The sequence below is a fragment of the Phyllostomus hastatus genome, unplaced genomic scaffold (assembly GCF_019186645.2).
Source record: "Phyllostomus hastatus isolate PE091 unplaced genomic scaffold, TTU_PhHast_1.1 phas_contig_948, whole genome shotgun sequence".
Lineage (NCBI taxonomy): Eukaryota > Metazoa > Chordata > Mammalia > Chiroptera > Phyllostomidae > Phyllostomus > Phyllostomus hastatus.
Window position 1 is genome coordinate 4,750,896 of NW_025333993.1, and position 23,601 is coordinate 4,774,496.

Sequence of the window (23,601 nt, forward strand, 5' to 3'; positions counted from 1 at the left end):
AATTCACAACAATCTTAACACATTTTAAAAGTCAAATTCTACTTTGGCAAAAGCGTGGCAGAGCACGAGGTGTGCTCAGGGCAGTTGCTGGTTACCAACCACCGTGGAAATCTGTGCCAACCGGGGCAGAGCTCAGCCGAGTCACAGCCCCACCCCCGGGTGAAATGTGCAGGGACGGGGCGTGCAGTGACACACCCTGAGCAGCTCTACATGGAAAAAATATATAGTTGGAGCCTTGGCTGGTGTAGCTCAGTGGATTGAGTGCAGGCTGCAAACCAAAGTGTCGCAGGTTCGATTCCCAGCCAGGGTACATGCCTGGGTTGCAGGCCATGACCCCCAGCAACCACACATTGATGTTTCTCTCTCTCTCTCTCTCCCTCCCTTCCTTCTCTAAAAATAAATAAATAAAATCTTTAAATATATATATATATATATATATATATATATATATATATATATATGAACAGGCAGCAATTTCATCCTCTGTAACAACACTCATGTGAACTTTAAATGGGGCAAGGCACAGCAGTCAGAGACTGACGTGAATGTGATTTTGTTTTTACAGACACGCCCTATTTGCTCCTTAGAGAACGCTTGGTTCCTGGGGGTGGAAAAAGGTGAAAGGGACTGAAGAGAACAAATTACCGGTTACGAAAATAGTCCCAAGGATGTGAAATACAACATATTGTAATATTGTAATTACTAAGTGTGGTACCAGATGGGTGCTACACTTATTGGGGTGATCACTTAACAAGGTACATAAATGTCTAACACTATTGTCATACACCTGAAACTAATATAATATCGTTATGTCAACAATAACTGAAAAATAAAATAGGAGAGACTTAAGAAATACAATAATTTAATATGATGTATGAACCCAGACTGAATCCTACACAAAAAAAGTATTAATAAACAACAAGACAATGAGAAAAAGTATAGTACTGAATCACTATGTCATATTTAAATTTTTTTCAATGAAAAAAAAAGAAAGTGCTTGATTCCTCAACTCTGTGATCCTGTAAACGAAGTGCATGAAAAGCAAAGACTTGAGAGAAGCAACAGAAGTCTTCTGTGTTTCCTCTTTTATTTATTAAAGAAGACATTGCTCCTTTCCAGTTCCATCCCGGCGTTCTGGCATGTGAACTCTAGTCTCCACGGAGAATAATCCACATGTACGTCGTCTGAGGACACAGGAGCAGCCTAACAAGGGGCCCGGAAAAACGAATACCTTCACGGAAATACCCCAACAATGAGATATTTCTCCAGGTATGCAGCAGTTGCGGAATTTAATCGTATTTTTAACCCATGAGTTCTGATTCTCCAGGCAACCTGAGATGTCTGACATCTCCATTGTTGTCTTCTTCTTTCACTGATGAGACGCAATAATGCCCACATACGACACATACATAAATAGAATCTCCATGTGATGCAAGGCAACACGTCTGAAGTCACGGTAGGATACAGATTCCACTACCATTTCTTAGACCGGCAAGCAGGAGTGTGCAGTGACGAGACACATGACCGCGATCAACTTGTAGCTCTTAGTGAGTAACTTGACGGAATTAACTGAAATCTTGAAACACAGTAAAAGTGGAATTCTACTTTGGAAGCTGGGAAAAGCAGTCCTTCTCCGTCTGAGAGACACTTTATTCGAGGATTCCAGCATCACCTCTTCCAGGGGACGCTGGCGGAGCCGGGGCCTCAGGACAGCAGAGGGCGGCGCCGACCTCGTCATGACACAGGTCATGGGCCACGGGCCACATCTTCCCTACACCAACGTCACATTCCTGACCTGTTTGGGGCCGGCCATGAACAAGGTCACCTGCGGGCGGCTTGTCGGGGCCGGCTGCTGGTGATCGGGTCCCTGGGAACAAAGGGAAGAGGTCTGATTAAATCGGGTGAGATGGCTGTACAAGGCATGCTTACGCGGAAAGCGCCACGCGTCAGATGAGATAAAACGAGGGCGCGGAGAGGAACACAAATTGCGTAAGTGTTTTCAGTAACACGCACTCCGGAAACGTCCCAAGGTCAGGCCCTGAAGAGTGACCCAGCTCCAAGAATCGATATGTGTTAAGATGCAGCACACTGCTGCAAAGACACGCTGTTTTTGCCTTTCAGCTTTCCAATGGAAACTCTAGCTTCTGAATGAAAATAGAAACTCTTTCTAACCTTAATAACACACGTCTTCTGAAAGAGAGGGGTAAAATCGAGGGTCTCACTCCATGTAGGCCACGCATCGGGCTCCTATCAGGAAGGCGGGCGGGCGGTCTTGGCCGTTCTCCTGCTGAAGCATCATCCCACACAACCCACGTACCCCTCCAGAGGTGCCACGGCCTGTCCTGGGGTGCTGCCCATTACAATACACGCGACGCGCTTTCCTGCCAGTCCCGAGAACCACAGCTCAGATTCCAGGGCAGCGTGGCTGCCCTTAACGTCTTAAATAATGCAGGGGGCCGCCATGAATGATTCACGCGGCGATGGGATGGCACTGAGTCTCAGGCCCACTCTGGCTCCTGGTCCCCAGTTATTGAGACCCTGTTGCACAGACCTGGGGAGCTGGTGGGGCTTCCTCAGCCACGTGCTGTGGGGTTGTGCTTCCGCCCGGACCAGGCCTCCAAGACCCCCTCTCGGCCGTCTTCCCTTTGTTTCCCCTGCTGGTTGCACAAGTGCATGGCTGTTTGCTAAATTTATCAAGACTTTGTTTACATCGATCTCAACAGGGGCATGACAAACGGGGAAGACCTGACCCAGGCTCCAGTTGTCCCCAGCGCTCACCCCCCAAACTGACAGAACAGAGAATAACCAGAAACTGGACTGACTACTACGGTCAACAGGGGCCTGGAAAGAAGGGGGTAGTGGGGTGAGGGTTGTTTGTTTTAAATATTCATCAAGATGCGCCCTGGCTGGCGTAGCTCAGTGGATTGAGCGCGGGCTGCGAACCAAAGTGTCGCAGGTTCGATTCCCAGTCAGGGCACATGCCTGGGTTGCAGGCCATGACCCCCAGCAACCACACATTGATGTTTCTCTCTCTCTCCCTCCCTTCCCTCTCTAAAAATAAAAAATAAATAAAATCTTTAAAAAAAAGATGCAAAACATTTCCAAACCACATGGCTTCAGATAAAAATAAAAGGCGCTTGCCTTTCTCATCAACTGTGGTTTTTTGATAAGAATTTCTAGTTGTATCCATTGGGTTTGTCCCAATGTGCTTTATGGGAGGTTACCCCTGAGTTCACTATACTTCACCAGCAGAAGCTCTTGTCTGGAAAATAATGTCAGTGTTAGAACCACAGATTCAGTCGGAACAGAAATGACCAGGGTAGAAACGTGTCCTGCTTTGGTGTCAGTTTTGGAGATCAGTCTCTCGGGTTTTATTTTCCTTCTAAACCTCCCTACAGTGTAATGTGAGTGGTCTGGGGTCTCTGCAGCCTAAAACCCTGTTTCTCTCACTCACACTGCATGAAGTGCACCTGCGGACGCATCCAAAACCAGGAGGTTTTAAAGGGGTTCCCCAGATCCTCGGACTCTGTTGAGACTTTCCACCTGACACCCCTCACGGCACCCCACAAGCATCGCAAATTCTTCCCTGCGCTTGATGGCAAGCTCGGGGCTGCGGGTTCGTGAAACTCCAGTCATTCCAAACGCACAGTTCTAAGACAACCCCCAGATCTAGGACATGGTTTTTCCCTAGAAACAAATCTGCAGTTGTAACACTGCGGCTATACGCATGGTATGTTTTCACACTGAGCAACCAAATATTTTCCTCCAAGCACATCACCCACAGGGCAGGTGGCAAAAATACCCGTTGGTTGGCCCGGTTTCCCACAGTCGGACCCAGAAAGTTGGAAAGAGGCTCAGGAGTTTGCACTTGAACCAGCAGCCCTGAGTACCTAGAGTCTCCCTGTACTGAGACCCACGGCCACGCCAGCAGGGCACCTGAGTGCACGTGTCTGTGGGTGTGAGGCGCCCCTCCAGGTGTGGGGACCATTCTTCGGGATCCAGGTACAGGAAACACATCCCCATTCTCACCACATAGAGACAGGAGCAAGGACTGCGCCCTCTCAGCCTCTGATAAGCAATGTCACGGCCAGGGGAGACCTGGCCAGCGAGTGGGCTGAGAGGTGGGGCGAGCAAAGGAGGGGCCTCCACGCAGCCAGCAGGTGCCTCTTCCCACGGTACGTGACCCAGCGTCACCCCACAGACCTGACCTACACCAGCCGCCGACCCTGTAGCTTCAGGCCACGGTGGCTGCCTTCTGCGGTCAAACCTCCAGCACTACAGATGCTGTCCCCAGTGACACCATCCCAGAGACATTGTCCTGTCCTCTAAGGACTGTCAGCACTGAAAGCATCAAGGGGCAACTAGGGATGCAAAGAAAAGAGGTTCCCCTCCAAATCAACCCCGTCTTGATCTTTCCCGTGGCAGCGTGGGCCTATGGCGCTCTGGGACTTCTCGGAAAGGGTGTCGAAGGGGCAAGAGCTATGGGGAGCTGGTGCAGCGGCAAATGGGTCTCCTCCCCTTCCCGCAGCGTTAAAACCCCAGTCTCCCGTTTCAGTGACTGTTCGGTGGAGAGTGAAGTGAATATCATGCCCGGGGACACGGGATGAGGACGCAGCCGTAGAGGCGCAGGTGTGTGGACACAGGTGTGTGGACACAGGTGTGTGGAGCACTGGGTAGGACAGGAAGTGGTGTTCAAGGCAAGAGGGAGAGTAACCCAGAAACACTGCCCGCCCCTCAGTGCCCCATACTTAGCCCCAAACTGGCTGTGGTCGCATCCCAAGGGGCTCAGTGTCTGCCCCCTCCTCTACTTCCAGAGGGGTCCACACGATTCCAGCAACAGTACGGCACCGTCCACCCAGGGAGGGGTCTACCCCGCCCCCTCTGCCGTGGAGGTAGCACGGGCACCATGCATGCCTTGGGCCGAGCGAAGGGTGATGACTGGCTGGTGTAACGTCACGAGCGAGACAAGCTGATCTTTGGCAACGGCCCACCCTGCGTCCCAACAACCCTGCACTTCCGTCTTGCTAAACCATAACCAGTGACCCTTAAACCTAGCCTCCCGTCAGAGCCACCGCAGGTGGGTCTAGAACACAGGTGCTCAGGCTGCCTGCCCAACTCTACCGAGCCAGGGGGTCCACAGGGGGGGACCAAGAACCGGAGCCTCCCAAAAGCCACAAAGGCCAGTCAATCGCATGCAGGGCTGTGTTCTCTTTGGGCCAAGGACACAGAAAGGAGCTACCATGCTCCTAGGCCAGGCCTGGCCCTTTCCTATCGGTGCTCCATGCAAACCAGCTCAAGGCCAAGTTCCCCATACGGGCACCTGCACGCAGTGCCTGGGCCCGTCCCTCAAAGGCCCCCTTTGGTTGGCGATCTAAGACCAACCTCTTCTGAACTGCTTGCCCTAAGGTCCCCACACTAAGTAAAAAAAAAAAATCCAACTGGTTGAAAACCCTCTGAACGTTTCTAGCCCAGATGAAACTCAGTTCCCCTGCCCTGCGTCCTGCCTGTTCCTGAGGGACCCGGAGCTCAGGGCCAAGACGCACGGCTCCCCGAGGGCCTTACACACACTTCATGGAGCTCAGACGTGTGTGTGTGTCCCCGGCCCTCTGGGCCCAGCAGGACGGCCGCTGTTCTTTTTCCACCAATAGATTATTTAGCTGGTTCCGTGTTTAAGTGGCAGAAACGTCTTAAGTTTCTCTCCCTGTGCATCTTCCGAACAACACTTGAAGCTGAAGCAGCGTCCACTCAGAGCCCTGAAACGTCACTCTCCAGTCCCGCGTCCAAACGCATCTAGAGTTCCCCTTTGCCCTCATCTATACCTCAAGGCGAATCAGCTGGCAGGACCCTCTTCTGAAGTTCCTCCCCCTACCGCCTGCCCCGCCCCCGCTCAGGCCAGGCCTGAGCATGTTGGCTTGTCTACTGGAAAGACACCTGACAGGGAAAGGTCACCACAAGGTCACGACAGAGTTGGGTGGGAGGGTGCCCCTTCATCACCCCACGATCGCCCCCACTCAGGTCCAGGCCGGGGGGTTGACAGGCGACATTCTTCACAGCCTGGTGGCTGGCAGTGAGTCCCTTTCCCAGCCACCTGTTAGTCCAGAGGCCAGGCCTTCGCCAAGGAACCTGCGGCATCTCTGCAGTCACCCCTCCCAGCGCCAGACTCATGCACCAGAAGACAGCGGCGTAGCTGGGAAGGGCTTGAGCTCAGCATTCCCCTGACACCAGCCTGAGGAAGTACCTTGAACTCACCATCTGTCACGTGGGCCCACCATCCTCTCTTGAGCCACAGATCTCGAGTACGTCTTCCCGCCTGGCCACCTGGGCTGCCACCAACAGCATCCCTGAGGCCCTCCCGACACACGGCTGGACACCTGTCAGAGCGTCCCCTTCCCCTGAAGGCCTGTGAGGCCCACATCACAGGCAAGATGTACGGACTGAGCTGAATCCCGACAGCAGGGGGCGCTAGTACAGCCTGGAGGTGCCCGGGAGCTCAGGTGAATGAATGCTCAGGTGGGGGGCTGCGAGAGTCCTGTCTCTGCGGTAGGACCGCAGGCTACTGGCGCCTCCCCTGCAGCACAGGGCCAGGGGCCCGAGCCAGCGCGCTGGAGGGAACCCGGTTCCAGGAGAGTGTAATAAAAATGGACTTCTCAGTTAAAGCTGCTTTTCTGCAGGTCAGAAAATGGCGCTGGTGACATATAGTTTGCCTAGTGAGATTTTGGACAAAAAGAATCATATTTCCTGCGTATAAACTCTTAATGCATTCACGTGCGACAACCACACGGACTCTGTGTCAGAAAATCAACATACTGTGGACTCATGGGTCCTGTTTCCTTTAAGTGGACTTCCCTTAGAAGGACGCCACCCATCTGAATCTGCCCAACAGCCAACAGCATCTGCATGTGGGCCCTCCTGGGAACCCCAGGCTCGTGCACCCCACTGCACACCCGACACCCCTGTGCGGATGTCTAACAGACACCTCAAGATCTACAAGCCCCAACTAAAACTTCTGGTCTTTCCCCCCAGACCCACTACAAAGGACAAGAGATGCCCTGTCCCAGTTCCCTCCAGGGTGATCAGCTGACCTGAAGGGGTGCCAGGGCCACGTTCTCCCTCATTCACCCACAGTCACAAGGCCAGGGTTTTTCAATGGCAAAAAAAAAAAAAAAGGGAAAACAGTGTAAATCACCTGCTGAGCTTGCCCGCTGCGCTGCCGTTGGAGAACGCTGGCATCGTGAAGCTCCCGAGGGAGAGAGGCAGGCTCTGCAACAGAGGAATGACCTTGGAGTCACACGTGACGAACCAGGCTATACCGTCCAATGCTTCCGACATGTAAGGAGGTGCGCTGGTTTTACCAGAGCACCCCAGTGTAGAGGAATCCTTAACCACAAACAGACTGGTTTTAAAGTTGCCTCCAGGTTACGTACTTTTAGAACATAGGTTTTCTAATGAAATAAAAGTATGGTAACCAAGCCCTGGCTGGCGTAGCTCAGTAGATTGAGCGCGGGCTGCGAACCAAAGTGTCGCAGGTTCGATTCCCAGTCAGGGTACATGCCTGGGTTGCAGGCCATGACCCCCAGCAACCGCACATTGATGTTTCTCTCTCTCTTTCTCCCTCCCTTCCCTCTCTAAAAATAAATAAATAAAATTTTTTTTAAAAAAGTATGGTAACCAGACTCGAAATCAGTTCCTTTCTCGACATGTCCGTCTCACCCAGAGACACGATGGATCTGCGGCGTTCCCTGCTGACGGAGGGAAATAAACCCACACAGAGTGGACAGACGGGCAAAAAAGAAGCAGCGTGGTTTGGTCTGGGCCGTGATCCCGGGCAAGCTGCTTGATTAATGGCTCCAAGTACGAACGAATACGTACTCGCTCACAGGAAATTTTGCAAGAAGCTGAGACCGCATTATCAGAGGGGACAGCCCACGCTGCGTGGAAGCCTCGGGCGTGTGCAGCTGCAGCGTGGACCGTCCAGGGGAGGCAGCCATGGCAAAGGGAAAAAGAATGGGCTGCTGAGAATTGCTCTCATTTTAGTCCAAAAAAAAGTGATTTTCAGGCCTCTCAGCAAGAATCGATTAACTAAAAATCCCTCTGGGGAATGTGTTTTGCGACATGGCTTATTAGGGCCAGGTCTCCCTCCCCTGCTCCGCTAAGCAGTCATTTTTTCTGCCTTAAACAAGGACCCCGGTTCAAACCCTGCCCCTGCCTCTTCCTAGTGACTGTGCCCTCCGAGAAGGATGCATCCTCCCTGAGGATGTATCCTCTCGACACAGGACACTGAGAAGACACAAAAAGTCCCTTCGCAACTGGGCTGCGTCGGTCAACATGCCCCCGCGCCCTGCGAAGGCGACCGGGGACAGGCCGAGCTCCGGTGCCCCGCGGACCCAGCCGAGGTTCCGGGGGCGGGGGGGGGTGCCCTCCGTGCACTAAAATGCCTCCTCACACACTTTATAAGGTAGAAGGCTTCAGAGAAAGAAAATGTATGGACAATTTTTATTTATAAAAACACTTAAGTTTCCACATCCCTTTATTTTCACATGTCAGACAAACTAGGTGGGTTTTTGGCTGTCGGTCTAATGCTGGCACATCCCCAGTTCTGGAGTTTCTCCTTCTCCTAAAAATCACCCAGAAAGGAGTCACCCTCCTCGTGGAGGAGCTGGGGTTGGGTGAGCACCCCTGACCCCCAACCCTTCCCAGCATTCCCAGGTCTTTCTCCGGCCCCACGCATCCATCCACTCACGTTTGGTCTTCTGCTCGTCCAAACTGTATCCATAGTTTTCATTTCCGCCTCTGAACTTTGGCTCAAGAGTTTCCTTGTTTGCCTTCACATTTGGAGAGTTCCTAGAATCAGACCATTTTTTAAAAACCAAGTGTTAATGGCGATGGATCTTTCGTTCACCCTGCTCCGCCCAGAACATGCTCACACATGGAGCTGACCACAGGCCACAGCTCGGCTGCTGGCTCTGCGGGGTGTGAGGCTCGGGACGGGCACTCCCAGCCACCCACGAGGCTGGCGGCAGCCTGTGCGCTCACACACTCCCGTGATGGGGAGAGAGAGACAGAGCGTTAGCATGACAGGTCCGTGGACTCCACTCCCAAGTCAGGACTCAGGTCTCTGACAGCAGTGACCAAATAAAGCAGCGCTGACAAGCCACAGCCCTCGGGCCAAATCTGGCCCACCACCTGCTTTATAAATAAAGTTTTATTGAAACTCAACCGCGCCTGTCTGCTTCCATGTTGTCTATGGCTGCTTTCCTGGCGCAGCAGCAGAGCTGAGCAGCTGTGACAGAGAGCATGTGGCCCACAGCACCACAAATGCTCGCTCTCTGACCCCTCATAGAAAAAGTGTGTGACCTCTAAAACAAAGCAACAATCCCTGCAGCTTCCCAGGGGCAGGAAGCGTGGCAATGGATGGCCAAAGACTTTTAAATATTCACATTTGACCACTAAGAATTTATTACAGGGGAATAATCTAAGATACGTGCAAAGATTTACTGTAAGATTCACTGTATACAGTGAAGCTGCAATAAGTGAACCACAATATAGCAAGGGACGACTGTATACTTCACTGGTAAGAACCCATACAGCATTTTATATGTTGTTAAAATTACGTAGGTTCAAGAGTATAGAAAGTGTTTAAGAGCATATGAAGTGTTTATAAGAGTGTGGGAAAGGTTAATAAGAGAGTGGGAAAGGTTTATAGGAGTGTGGGAAGGGTTTATAAAGCCTTAAAATATATATAAATAATAAAATAAATATAACGCTGCTACTTCGTGGATTTTCACCTATCACGGGGGTCTCTGGAACGTAACTCCCAAGACGGGTGAGGGATCACTGTACTTGGTGGAATGCTCATTCATGAGCCAGTCACAGTAGCAAAAACTGCAAGCAACCTCCGTGCCCCACCGTAGGGGACTAGCCAAATAAACACATCCCTGCGGTGGAATCCCACGCCACCTGGGGAAATGACTGCAGGCGAGAACGCCCACGCGCCGCTGCCGGGAGAGTCACTGCCCCACCTACTTCGGAAAACTGGGCGGCAGGGTCGGCTGCAGCTGCACAGTGCCCACCCTCCAACGCAGCTTCCACGCACCGCTGCGTGGAACACGTTCTGCACACGTCACCGAAAGGCACTTGAAACTCGGTGCAGCTGAGTGCATCATGGACGCAACCTGCAAACCACCCAGGTGCCCACTTAAATAAGATGGGAAAACGAACTGCCCATCTGCCCGAAGGTAGCATGATATAACGATAAACAATCTCCACCATCGTCGGCGGATGGGCCGTCTCTCGGCGGGAAGCTCAGGAAGACCCACACGAATGAGGACACACGATACGATCTCACTTCTACGAAGTGTCTGAGGCCAGACTCTGGGCATGTGGGGGTGGGTGGCAGAAGACCTTTGAGGAAGGAAGGCAGTGGCCAGGTTGGGCCGGAGGGGGTTGCCTGGGCACCTGGGAGTGCTCCTGTCCTGGGTGTGGCATTCAAGGCCCACGCGCACCGGCTTCGTGAGCATCAGTCCAGCTACACACCCACAATTTGTGCACTTTCCTGCACTTACAGTATATTTCAGTAAGATACTTTATTAGGCAAAAGAAACACAAATGTCCTAGGGAGGGATTTGTTAGCAGAAATCATCCTCAAAATAATGTCAAGTGAGAAGCGTAGGCTATAAAATAACATATGTTATAATCCACATTTCTCAAAACGTGTGTATGTGTGTGTCTGTGTGGACCTACCTGTGTAAGTTTATGCACACTTAGGTAACAATCATTCCTTCTGGACAAGAGAATTACGGGTAACTTTAAAATCATTTCCTTCCTACCTTTAATATCATTACCTACTTTTGTTTTTTAATTTTTTCTAAAATAAACGTGCATTGATGCTATAGAAAACTATGGGGGGGGGGGTGTTGTGTCTGTGATGTCTGCTAGCAGCTGGCACCATGGACGAGGGCTCAGGCCCAGGGGCGGAACAGCCCAGCTCACGTCCTGACCCGTCCACCCTCTGGAAGGGCGATACCTGGCACAACAACACTCAATCCCTCTGCACCTACCCCTCAGTCTCTCCATCCACAAGAAGGGAAAACAGCCTCATAAAATCGAGGGGAGAATTAAGGGAGATGGAACTTCTCTCCACCCAGTGTGGAACACTCAGAACACACGAGCTATTAGCATCGCTACCGCTGCCATATTCACTGCTGCTGCTGTTGTTATGCTGATGATCGCCTCCCGTCGTCCTGCCTAGCTGTCAGTCACTGAAGCTAGGCACTGAAGTCACCTAGTATCCCAGCGACTAGAAATGAAACACGCTGCACAGTCAGTGACAGTGAGCCGCAGAACCCAGGCTGCCGTACAAGGACAGCCGTCTAGAGAAATGCCGGACCAGCGACCGGGGTCACTTTCCCTTCCTGTCCTCTCGCCCTAAGTCTGGCCCCCAAAGAGGCGTATTTTCAGGTCGCCGTTTTGTGGGGCCCTCAGTGAAGGGGCGGCCACCTTTCTCACGACACCCCCGTCCCCAGGGAGGGCGTGGGGTCCGAGAGCGAAGGGGTAGATTCCGTTACACTCGATGACGCATCTTCATTCACCACGTGTAGCCTAAGGCTATTTGACAATCACAGCATCTGAAAACACATGCAATAAACTACTGACAACTAGATGCGGTGTTGTTACAACACCCCCACAAATCCACGGCTATCTACAGATCCCTCCCCTTAGTACATTTATCATTATGTAAATATTGCAGACACGCACTGGCTATGGTATGATTGTAAAGTCCTTCACAGTTACCTGAAAAGTGTTTGCAGCTACTCCCGGACAGCTGTAGGAGTGGCCGGAAGTCTCGGGCCCTCCCCGCCGCCTGGTTTGTCTGCCTGGTCAGCGTCCTGTGCCTTCGCACCCCATCCAGCTAGTCCCACTGTTTCCACCGCCCCAGAAACTCCAGCAAAACCTCTGCCTGGTTCTCCAACACCCTTGAAACGGCCCTCCACCCCCAGCCTTGACTCAAAGCAGGAGGGACCATGGTCACGGTGCACAGTGCCCCCTTGTGGAAAGAGCTGCAAATGCCAGGCACCGGGAAGAAACTCTCGGTTTTCCCCAGTGAGCCAGGAACCATCACAGGCGGACGGTAACCGCCCGCCTTGGGTGCTCCGCACCCAACGAGCCACTTGAGCCTGTGATGGCGTGGGTGTGTTTCGGAGCTGTCCCCTTCCGGTGCTTCCTTTTGAGTAACAGAACCCTGAAATCCTTCGGTTGGGGGGGGGGGTGAGTTTGCTTGTTTTTCAGAAAATAGATGTGACTTGAACTTACCTTACTTCACTTTGATAACTGGATTCTGCAAAAAAAGAAAAAAATCACATCAGCAAAATCAGGACATTTATTCTGAAAATAAAATCTCATCCATTTGTATGGACCTCCCCCTAATGTTAATACATTACTGAGTATTGGTGACCCAGTAGGTATTAAGTCCCCCCCACACACAGAATTATCAAACGACTTCTAAGCATAAGGAAAGTAGAATTCGTCATTTACTGTCATTAATGTAAATCACCCCCGAGTGCCTGAAGTGTGGGAGGTTCCAAAGAAGGACTTAGGGAAGAATCCCGAATGCGACTGATGAGACTGTAATGACATCCATTCACCTCAAGGGGCGCTCTTCTGCCTGTGTCTGCTGTCACTCACTCAGTGCGTACCTGCCGTGGGCCAGCCCCATGCCAGCACTGGGCGCGGTATTATCTCATTTAATCACCACAACAGCCCAGAGGTAGGCGTTAGTGTGACCATATTTTTCGCAGGCTACACTAGACACCACTATATTAGCATTACCGTATTTTTAACAGATGAGGAATTATACGGCTGATAAGCACCGTATTTCTGTAATTCTAAGATACATGTTCAATGAATATGTACCAGAGGTGTGGATCCATACCGGCGTGTCCACCCTCCCCCCAAAGGCTGTCATCAAATTGCTAATGTTTCCACTCAGTGGGCTCTCGGATGGGAGGAAACAGAGGCCTTGACAATGAGAAGTAACAGACACGCAGCAGTCCCACCGTCTGTCTCTGCAGCCAGTGTCCCTTGCAGTCCCGCCGCCCTGTCTAGGCCTTCTAGTCGCGGAGTTGCACGAGATCTAAAAAGCAGTCATTTTCCTTTTTGGTTTAAGATAGTGCTGTTACCCATTTCCAGTTCTAATAACGTCCACTCGTTCACACCCAAAACTGAACCTCAGGGGGGATCTCATGGGAAGGAGAGAGGCTGCCCGGCCTCCCTCCGGTATGAAGGGATTGTCGCTGGTGCACCCACCAGGACCGGTTGCAGGAGATGGGCGCTCGGTCCCCCTGCTCCAGGAGCTGTGACCCCGAGGCCCGCAGGCCCACTGGGTGGGGTCCTCGCCGCCCTCCCTCGTCCCCAGTCAGGGCACAGAATTCTCCAGGCGCCAGCAAAGCAGAACGTCAGAGATACTTTTGAAAAAAAAAAAAAACTTGACGTATAATATTTGTAAGCATGGAAATGATGGTCTTGGGGACATCCAGAACCTGACCAGCTCCTTTACTTCATATCAGGGTGAAGTGCGTGTCCGAGTGAGTGACACCCGGTGGGGGCGGGCCTTGGAAGGAGGCTCTCACAGACCCTCACAGCCTGCGCCTGTCACAAAACAGCTCACTCTTACGTGGGTTTTTAATCTCAAAGTTGAACAAAAGATCGATTCTAGGGTGGATCACAGAAGCACTTAACATATTATCAGTTTATGGAATTCTCACAACCAACTTACAGGGTGGTACTTATTCCTATTCTGTAAACGAGGAAGCTAAGAATCAGAGAAGCATGCTTCTGCACACCCTATGGGGTCCTTCTTACCAGGCTCGAGTGGAGCAGACAAGAGCCTGTGAGAAGCAGAATCCAAGCAACCGGAATATTCTCCAGCTCTGCCGCAACAGCCAGGGCGGGCAACAGTCATCTGACAGCACTGACTAATCCCAGTCCCTTCTGAACTAAAGTGTACATTATCCAATCGTTTCCATTTAAACTGCCATCTATTTTACTTGAGTGATTCATCTGTGGCATCGAGGGTAACCCCCCAGTAAAAGCAAAGTCCCATCAAATCTGGGCCAACAGAGATTCATGATCTTTAATTTTTATTTCCTAGGGAATAAAGTTATGTCACAGAATCAGCGCCCAAATCACACACCAACTCACGCGAGAGCTGAGGCTAGACCACGCTCTTTGCACGGAATATTTCACTGAGAGGTGCATTTTGTGTAAAACGTTTACTTAACCCGGTGCCTGGCGCACACACACACACACACACACACACACACAGTGCACATTCAATGACAGCATTAATAAAAGTAAAGATGCAAGTACACCAACATCGAAATTCCAACTTTTAAGGTAAATAACTTAATTGCAGAAAATGTTCAAACAGAAGTAATTGAAGGTCTGAGGAGACAAAGACAAGGATGGACATGCCCTTTGGCGCTCGGAAAGTCCTGCGCCATCCACACGCCAAAGAAGCGATTGTTTCCGACGTCGCAAACTGCCAAACTCTACAACAAGCCCACCCCAGTGTGGCGCCGGACCCCCAAACCAGGCCACTGCTCTCATAGGTCTTGAAGGAGCTCAGAAGACCTCATTCAGAAGAAACGCGAAATCATTTTTATTCATTTTAGTTGTACTCTTTCTGTTAACAGGAGGCCTTCTTTTTTTCTTTCCACCACTACATCAACATTCACTTACAAAGGAAGACTTGGAATTCTACAAAATAGGGAACAATCTTATAACGTGTTCAAATGGGTAGGTGTTGTGCTAGAAAAAACACAGCACCTAGATGACAGTTCGAAAGAGCCTTATATCCTTGCAAAGGTGCACAAAAAATCACAGAGTCAGTGTCTTAGGTGATAAAGGTGCCGGCTCATCACCTTCTCAAAAGCTTGAAGACCTGTCCTCCTGGGGGCAGGGTGGGGAGGGGGCCCACATCAGGCCCCAAAGGAAATGCTCTCTTCTTGAAGAAAGTTTGCCCCCCACGCTGAGACTTTCACACACTTCCTTTCAAGCACCCGAAAGCCAATGTCCTTTTGGAAAGAGCTGATGAGCTCATGAACTTCAGCTGCTTGTACCAAACATTAAAAATACATGCAAATCCATAGGAACAAAAAAATTTTACCTTTTTCCTGTTTCCTGGAGACACAGCAGCAGCAGAAGATTATAATCAGAACAATGATCAGGATGAAAAGCAAGGAAAGCGACACTGCGAGGAGGACTATGGCCCAGGTAGGCAACGCGGCACCTGCTGTGTCGACACTGCCTGTGAGGTCGGGAGAGGGAAAGAGAAACATTTTAGTGGAGCTGGCCGCTGTCTGGGGCCTGTCATGCCTGGTTCAGCCACTCCACAGGCTAGACTGTGTTTTGCAGCGATATTGTGACCCTCTGGTCTGTTGCAGCTCAAGGTCGTGCGCTGACTTCTTCCCTTTGCTTCAGTGTCCAATTCTGGGCAGTGTCTTCCATGGCTATGCTTACGGCCGCCCGTGAATACCTGTTTGGTAACACAGCCCAAGTGCCCGCCAGTTAATGGCCTTTCCACGCCGGGAGGAAATGAGGCCAAATTGGGGGAGGGTCCCTCCTGAGGGAACCTGGTACCAAAGCCTCCCCTCGGGGCCACCCCTTCCCCACCCATGAATTCATTTTTCACACAGCAATTGCTCTTCCCTTGGCTCTGCGGGCACCACCTTAGTCCACTTCGCCCTCTTGTGTTGCCCAGGCCTCACGGAGCTGGGGCGGGAGAGAGGCTGAGCGGGCAGGGCACCCGGGCAGTGGAAGGGCGTGGGGAGGGAAGGAAGGAGGGATGGAAAGTCAACTTGATTTGTGACAGCCGTGCCTTAGCCAGAGCCGTCCAACGCACCGTCATGTGGCTATCTAAATTCAAGTTTAAGTTAATTAAAAGTATATACAGTTGGATGCTCAGAGCCTCAGACGCACCGGCCACATTTCAAGGGCTCCAGTGCCCCAAATTCTAAACAGGGCCTTTATTAACGAGGGTCCTGTTGGGCAGCGCCACCTAGCCATGCACCATGGGAACTGCACCAATGTTCCAAAGAACCTTGACCCCACCCCCCCCACCACCACCACACCAAGCTGAGCCATGGTGAAGTCAAACCACATTTAAATTCATCTGTTTACATGTGAATTGCTATTTCAGTAAAGGCTGCTGCTCAATCCTGAGTGCCTGGGCGGTATCTCAGTGTAAGTGCATGTGTTCCATTAGATGTTAGTCATTAGAAAATATTAAAAACAGACTTCCTAGGGAAGAAGATAAGGTTTGCTTAAAAATCAGTGAAGCTTCCATAGGGTGGGCTTGGGGCTTCGTGTGCATGGCACCATGGACATCGCATGGCCACTGTTTACCTGTGCTCCCTTTGGCCTCTGACTCACTCGCCCGTAACAATCCCTGCCCCTCCCCCAGGCTGTTCAGAGACTCCAGAGATACGTGCAAGAGTGTCAAGCACCCTAAGGTGCGATGCACAGGTTCAAGACTGAGGTTTGAAAAGATTAGGAGCGCCTGTAGTCAGGGAGCCAGCTGGGGTTCAACATTAAGGTCTGGCTTAAGATCCAACGGAAAGGCGTACAGTTCACCCTGGACCAAGTCAACACACCCGTTGACTTACTGAACCACTCCGCCCCTGCTGCAGAAAGCTATCAGCGCGCCACGCTCCTGTCAACCCAGCGCTGACGCGGTCACCTTTGTCTCCACGCGATCACACACACTCAGCCAGCCTCTTCCCCTCAGGGAGGACCTGTTTACAGACAGGGAAGGGCCGCCTCGCGGGGGCTGGTGACCGAATCAAGGAAGGGAGCGGGTGGTCTCTTAATTCAACTACCAGGTTCAGCCAAGGGACGCCGGCACTGCCCTAAGAGCCCCAAACTCTCTCCCCAAAATGGCACCTGGTACCCATGGCTCCTTCTTTCACTTTCTGTTCTGTGACCACACCCCTTTGGGGTTCGGACCTCCGTCCTGAGCCTCACGCCTAGGAGAGCCCGACGCTCTCCCTCCACGGCAGTGGCGCCCAAAGAAAAGCATGGTGTGCGGGCCATGCGGAGGTGTATGTGATACGGCACCAGGGCTACACAGACGAACCTTTCTTATTTTAATAATAATGTTTCCATTTATCAGCCATGACAAATACATGTACACACATATGCCCATAGATCATGGATTTTTTTAGTAGGAAACTAACTTTGTAAATGAACACACGTACAGCGGGTTGATAGACAACTAAATAGTGGCCATATATTGATACGTCAAATGTCATGACAATGGACGGAAAACACAGACTCTTGGCGTGATCTCATCCTCAATCCAACCCCTTTCTCTGGCAGATGAGACCCTTGGGGCAAAGGGACCGGTCAAGTCCCTTCGGTCAAGGGCGCTCAGAACAGGAAACCCAGGGGCTTGACATATGTCTTTCCATTCTGCCGAGTATCGTGTCCACTGTGGAATGATCCTCCTGATGAAGCTACAGCCCGGGGCCCCCCGGGAAATGGGCAGTCCAGGTGGGCACTGCCCCCCGCCGCGTGCCCACAGTGGAGGGCGTGGGCGGGGTGAGTCAGTGCTGGGGAGGCGGGTGTGCTGTGCCTGAGTAAGCACGGACAGTGAGATAGTGACTAAGGAAGATTATCTCCCAGCCCCACACGGCTGGCCTCCCTCCCTGCAGCCCCTCCCGCGGCTGCGTGCCTGTTAGGGCGGTGTCACTGAGTTCGCTGTGTGACGTCAGTCTCAGCTGGGAGACTGCCCTTTTCCCATCTGCGAAGAAAGGGAAAATAGTATTTCCCAGACGCTCTCACGGGAACGCTCGGAGTTTTGAAAGGGCACACACGACTTCTCGAAATCACCTGGGTGAAGGCTGAATGTCACCGCCAGCAGGTGCAAAGCCCGCCCCTGTGCTGACGGGAGGGGACACAGACCTCTGAATCCATCCGATCAAGGACAGTCACTCACTCGGCTGTCCCACGTGCCCTGAGGCAGGGCCTGTCCTCAGCACTTTAGACACTGGACCCCGATTACTGCTCACACCAGCGACAGCCCTAGAAGGTCGGTATGGTTATCTCAGGTGTACAGGTGAGAAGACCGAAGCCCAGAGAGGTTCACTAACACACCCAAAGTCACAGAGCGAGGAAACAGGCAAGCCGGCGCCTGAGTCTGGGCTGTCTGAGGTCCCAGTCTGGCTGATTAGCAGCATCGGATGAGGCTGGGTTGGGAGGGGAGGACTCTGAGAGGTTCCAGTTCAGTGGTCCCCAATCCTGACTGCCCGGTAAAGTCATTTGGCTTTTTTAAAAAAATGCTAATTCCCAGGTTCCACACAGACCAGTTAACGCAGAACCTCGGGGGGTGGACGCTTATATGTTGAAGCTCCCCAGGAACAGGCAGCAGGAGAGAGAGCTCCTGCCCGTTTGGTCTCCCGTGTGTTTTACAGGCAAGAAAACGGAGCCCAAAGGTGGGGCAGTGACTTGCCCAAAGTCACAAAGCTAGCGCCAGAGCTCCAACTCGGGACTGTCACTCCGGCCACGCTAGTCTGTCCTGGGAATTGCCACTTGTCACGAAGCTGAGACTATGGCGAGGAGTCGCTGCATTCGACCAGGTGCCCGTGCGTCCCACGAAGGTTGCTCTGGGCTCACATCTCACAGCGGGTCCGCTCCAGGAGGAGAAAACCGCCCAGTGGGCAGACGGGGGGGCGGGGGGGTGGGGGAAGTTGACTGGAATTTCAGCTGGATATGTGTCTGCAGTGCTTGAAGCTCAAAGCACTTCTGGAATCGAAAAAAAAAATCGATTTTTTTTAAGAAAGCATTGGCCTTGGCCCTTTTCATATGCTTTCCTTTAAAAAAAAATCAATAAGTGCTTCGCACAAGTTTTTGCTTGAAAGAATTAGACTTCTGACACTGCCATGGGCTCTCTCCTTTCAATGGTTTACAAAGGCATCCTTCGGGAAGTGAACATGAACTCCTTGCATTTGTTGGAACTGGGTGTCAGCACTGGCGTTCGTCTGATTCCGGGAGGAGCCGGAACGGGCGCAGCCTCCTTCCTCCCGGGCTCTCCGTGAACTTGGCGAGCTCCTGGAAGGCTTCTAGTCTGCAGCTCCACCGGCAGAGGCTGTAACGAGGTCCTCAGCTACTACTAAAACTTACATAAAACACACCACACGCAGCCAGCCGCCACCAGCTGCTCCGGATCTTGATGAATAATTTAGAAACAAATTAGCCTTTTCCAAATGAGTCCAATAAAGGGAGACTCACTGCAAGGCGCCCGCTGCGCTCTCCTCCGTGAGGCAGCCGGGACTCCAGCTGCCGTGACGGAGGCTGCTCACTTCACTGGGCCTCGTCTAAGAGGGACTCAACCCGGTCGGGGGCACCGTGGTGGGGGGGGTGGGGGGGGGCCGTGCCCTTCTCCTCCAAAAGAAGAACGTTGCGGGCCAGCTAATCTCCCAAATCCGTTTCCGTGGGCTTCATCCATCAGACCTGCATTATCGCCTTGTGAAGGTGTGGGGATTAATCCGCTGATTCCATTCCATTTGGTGCCAATGGGACTGTTAAAATCTTTCTATCCCAAGCCCAGGCCACACTCCATCATACTTAAATAGCTTAACGCAAGCCGGGTTGGTTGGCTCACTGGAGACTGGCAGGCTGTGGGCTGGGACCGGGGAGAGGCTCTGGGGGTTTGGAGCATCTTCTTGGGCCAGGTGCTCAGAAAGGAACAGGAACCTGTCCCGAGGACACCAACCAGCTGGAAGGAATTCCCACGGGCGGACTATGGAGCAATCCAGGCATCGGAATAAATAAGGACAGGAGCACATAACAGCGTATTGAATGAAAAGGAGCCCTTACTAAAATTGTTGTGTGTTTTTTTTGAAAGGAAGAGAAAGAGAAGGAAGTCTTCTCTGTACAGAAGAATGCCAACTGATAAATTACAGAAAAATGATGGAACCAGAAAAATCAGCCTTGTGACCATCAGTCAATAATTGATTCAGGCAGTGACTTATTGAGGAATGGAAAAGCTAGCAAGTGAAAGAGTGTTGAGAAAGAAGACATTCACACAGTATTTGTAGATTATGGATTAATCACAAAGGCAAAGGGTATCTTTACAAGGAAGGAAGTCGGGGACTCACCTTAACCAAATGATCAGAATTGCTACCAACGGCGGAGAAAGCCGGCATCGTGCCCCCACATGACCTCCCTGGGTCGCGGCAAACATATTTAGCCTAAATCTAACTGTGCTGGAAAAACTCGGACAAATCTGTATTGAAGGGCATCTTGCAAAAATGAGTTTTTAAGAAGGTTTACATCGGGAAAGACAAAAGAGCTGGGCGAGCCGTCGGAAATTGAAAGAGACTGAGGAAGACCTACCAACAGACCAAGGGTGACGTCGGTGTCAGGCTGGCCAGTGGTTTGGGGGAGAACAGGGCCACGAAGGACAACTGGGGGAATGCGCGTGTGGACTGAGTATTGTACAACAACACTGTGTCAGTGTTAAACTCCCCAGCTGCCCGCTCCATCCGGGTCACACAGAATGACCTTATTCCTCTGAAGCACACGCTGAGGAACTTAGGGGTAAAGAGTCATACCCTCTCCAACTAACTTTCAAATGGTTCATTTAAAAAATAAATAAAAGTTTAAAAAGACAAGCAAAATGACAAACTGTTAACATGTGCTGTATGTAGATAAACATGCATTGATATTCATTGCACTATTCTTGAAATTTTTCTGGGGCGTTTAAGTTTCAAAATAATAAGCTGGAAGAGAAAAAGCAAGCTAGTTGAATTCTAGCTTCCTCTCTTTATGTAGTCTTGCTGGGGAAGAAGCTAAATGCCTTCCAGTGGAATAAGCTAAAATAAGTTGACCTTGACTTAACATCAAGGAAACACCAGTTTCTGTGTCCTCGGCCCTCAAAAACCCTGGGGCACACCAGAGTCAGGTCAAAGGTCTGGCGGCCTTGGGTCCCCAGTCCCACTGATGGCACCAGCTGGAGCTGATGCTGCAACACTCCTGGGCGGGGCGTGCTCTCTGGTTCCCTGCGCTCCATCTCCGCCCCGACACATACTCGCTCATGCTTTCATTTCTGTGGTTCACCTCATCCCTGGGGCATCTGGGTTGGAGATAGATGCAAAGGCCTGACATTGGGGGGTAAAGGGGGCAACCCTGCAGGGCAAGCACAGAACGGCTCGGCAGACGACAGTCGGGCCCTGAACGGGTCTTCCGAGGCTCACAGGGACACCATCTGCTATGGGATGGGCTGTGTCCCCAAATCCGTGTGCAAGAGCTGACTTCTGGAACTTCAGCATGTGGCCGTATTTGGGAAGGGAGTATGGAAGCTGCAGTTTAGCTGAGGTCAGTGAGGTCAGGCTGGGTGTAGAATGGGCAGCCGGTCCTGACCTGATATGACCAGTGTCCTTCTAAAAACAAAAGGGACTTCCGGGCACAGACAAGCACACAGGGAGAATGCCGCCTGCAGATGAAGACAGAGCTCGGGCTGATGCTGCTACAGGCCAAGGGACCCAAAAGGCCAGCGACCCCAGAAGCTGGGTGGGGGGTAGGGCAGGGGGGAGGGAGCAGGTGCTCCCTCGAAGACCACGAAAGGAGCCGACCCTGCCGACACCCTGACTCCAGACGTCCAGACCCTGGAGCTGGAACACGGTCCCCTTCTCTCGTTGAGCCCCCACTCACACTTGCTGTCATCGGCCCCGGGACACACCCCCGACCTCCAAGGGGCTGCTCCAAGTGCGGGGCCGAGTTGACAGGGGAGCAGACTCCAAAGCCAGACTGGCAGGGTCACTGCCTGCCATTCGTAGCTCTAGGGACGCGGGCAGGTGCCGAACCACACCGTGTCCCTGTCACCGCGCCTTTACCACAGGAAGGGCAGCATCCGCTCAGAGGGCTCCGTTTGGTTAATATCTGAGACATTTACAAATGTCCCTAGTGAGTAGGAGCTATGCAGCGCTGATGACTATTATCATCACTGCTACGATCGCCATCACCATCATCATCATCACCTCACTGCAGCTGCAGCTTTGCTCTGAACTCTGAACGTCCGTAGGGAAGGGAGTTTTCACACGAGGACACGCCTTGGACCAAGAGAGAAGCTCGTCCCGGCTTCCCAGCCCCTCGGCGGCAGCCCCTGTCCCACCCAACAAAGAGCGGCACCCCTCTGCCTCCCTCTCCCGGCTCTTGTGTAACACGAAGGGGTTCAAGTCCATCTCCAGCCCCCGAGTTCCATGTTTTCTCCTCCATCCCGGCCGACTCGGGCCCAGGCCGGCTCTGCAAACCTGGCGAAGGTGTATGGTTAGCATTTTTCCTGTCCAAAGACCCTGCAACAAGTGCCTTTGGGACTTAAACTTTCAATTTATGTTATTTAACCCCATTAAAAAACCTACTTCGACTTGGTACTTTGAAACGCACAGATTTGTTGGGTAAAAAAAAAATGAAACCTTATCATTTCACTAAGATTGGAAGGAATCTGAGAGGACCCACACACTCTCCTAAAATATTATGAGAGCTTTCTCCTTATTGGCCCAGGAAGGGATCACCTCAGAATAATGAATAAAAGCTGAGAAAAGAAAAAAAAAAAACATTGAATTCAAGTATTTATCTCTGAACCTGATGCAGTTTCATGCTACTAATTGTCAAGATTCTCACTGATTTTCCCACGTGAGGAGGAAAGGAGAAATGCCAGGGGATGAGATTTGCAAATCAAGCGGCATGGCAGGGCCACCGAGCGGGCACTGGAAGCAGTTTGTCTCTGTCACCACCCCGCCCTGAGATCAAGGTCGGCGGGCGGTTTTCCTGGACAGGGAGCCTCGGCAGCAGCACACAGAAAAATAGGCATGCGGTAATAACAGACTTTTCATAAAGCAGAAAGTCTTCACTTACCCAGGGCAGGCGGGACCACGGTAAGATTTATCGTGAGGGAATCGCGGGCTTGCAGCCCCTTCATGTTGGCCACGCACGTCACCGTCCCGTTGCCCTGCGGCGTCAGGGCCAGGAGGCTCAGGGCGCTCTGGGGGTCGTCCGGCTCCGGCACGGAGTGGTAGCTCCAGTGACTCACGGGGGCACCGATCTCCCAGGAAAGGTCGGGGAGCGGCGTCCAGCCCACCGCACGGCAAGTCACATTACAAGGCTCGTCCTCAGTGACTACAAGACTGTCACTGGGGGTGAGCAGCTTGCCCACAACTGAAGAAGAAAAGAGAGACATTCTGAAGGAAAGGCCACGCCCCTCACCTCCCAGGCGCTTCATTTCATTTTTCAGTTCGCGTTGCGCGAGCGCCACCTCCCCAGGCCCCAGTCGGCCGTGTCTGCAGGGGGAAACCTTCGTCCAGGGGGTGCCTGGGTCTGTATTTGCACTTCCCAGGCCCACGGGGAAAGGTGGGGTGGCTCACCGGAAAAGATGTCGTTCCAGGGAAATGAATAAAAATCAGGACCCAGGGGGATATGGATTATATGGGAAAGGGAGGGCCCCCGTGCCTGCCACAGGGACTCCACAATCCCTAAAAAGTCACCCTGGGCCACCCAGGAGCCCAAACAAAAAGGGCAATGAATCCAAATCAAATCCAATAGAATTCC

General features: G+C 52.0%; 1 protein-coding gene across 3 annotated transcripts in view; it reads right to left on the reverse strand.

Annotated features, from left to right (window-relative positions):
* Nucleotides 1–845: 845 nt before the first annotated feature.
* The window catches only part of IGSF5 (immunoglobulin superfamily member 5), a 37,526-nt gene continuing 14,770 nt past the window's right edge, over nt 846–23,601 (reverse strand). Inside the window, exons 4-9 of one of the 3 annotated variants that reach the window (XM_045852501.1) lie at nt 22,912–23,211; nt 15,164–15,304; nt 12,310–12,334; nt 8,741–8,841; nt 7,187–7,260; nt 846–1,867 (exon numbers count right to left, since the gene is read on the reverse strand). In XM_045852501.1, coding sequence (XP_045708457.1) covers nt 1,772–1,867; nt 7,187–7,260; nt 8,741–8,841; nt 12,310–12,334; nt 15,164–15,304; nt 22,912–23,211 — 737 coding nt within the window. In that variant the 3' untranslated portion in view covers nt 846–1,771. The remainder of the gene's footprint in view (nt 1,868–7,186; nt 7,261–8,740; nt 8,842–12,309; nt 12,335–15,163; nt 15,305–22,911; nt 23,212–23,601) is intronic. The other 2 variants (XM_045852503.1, XM_045852502.1) reach the window with 2 other exon arrangements.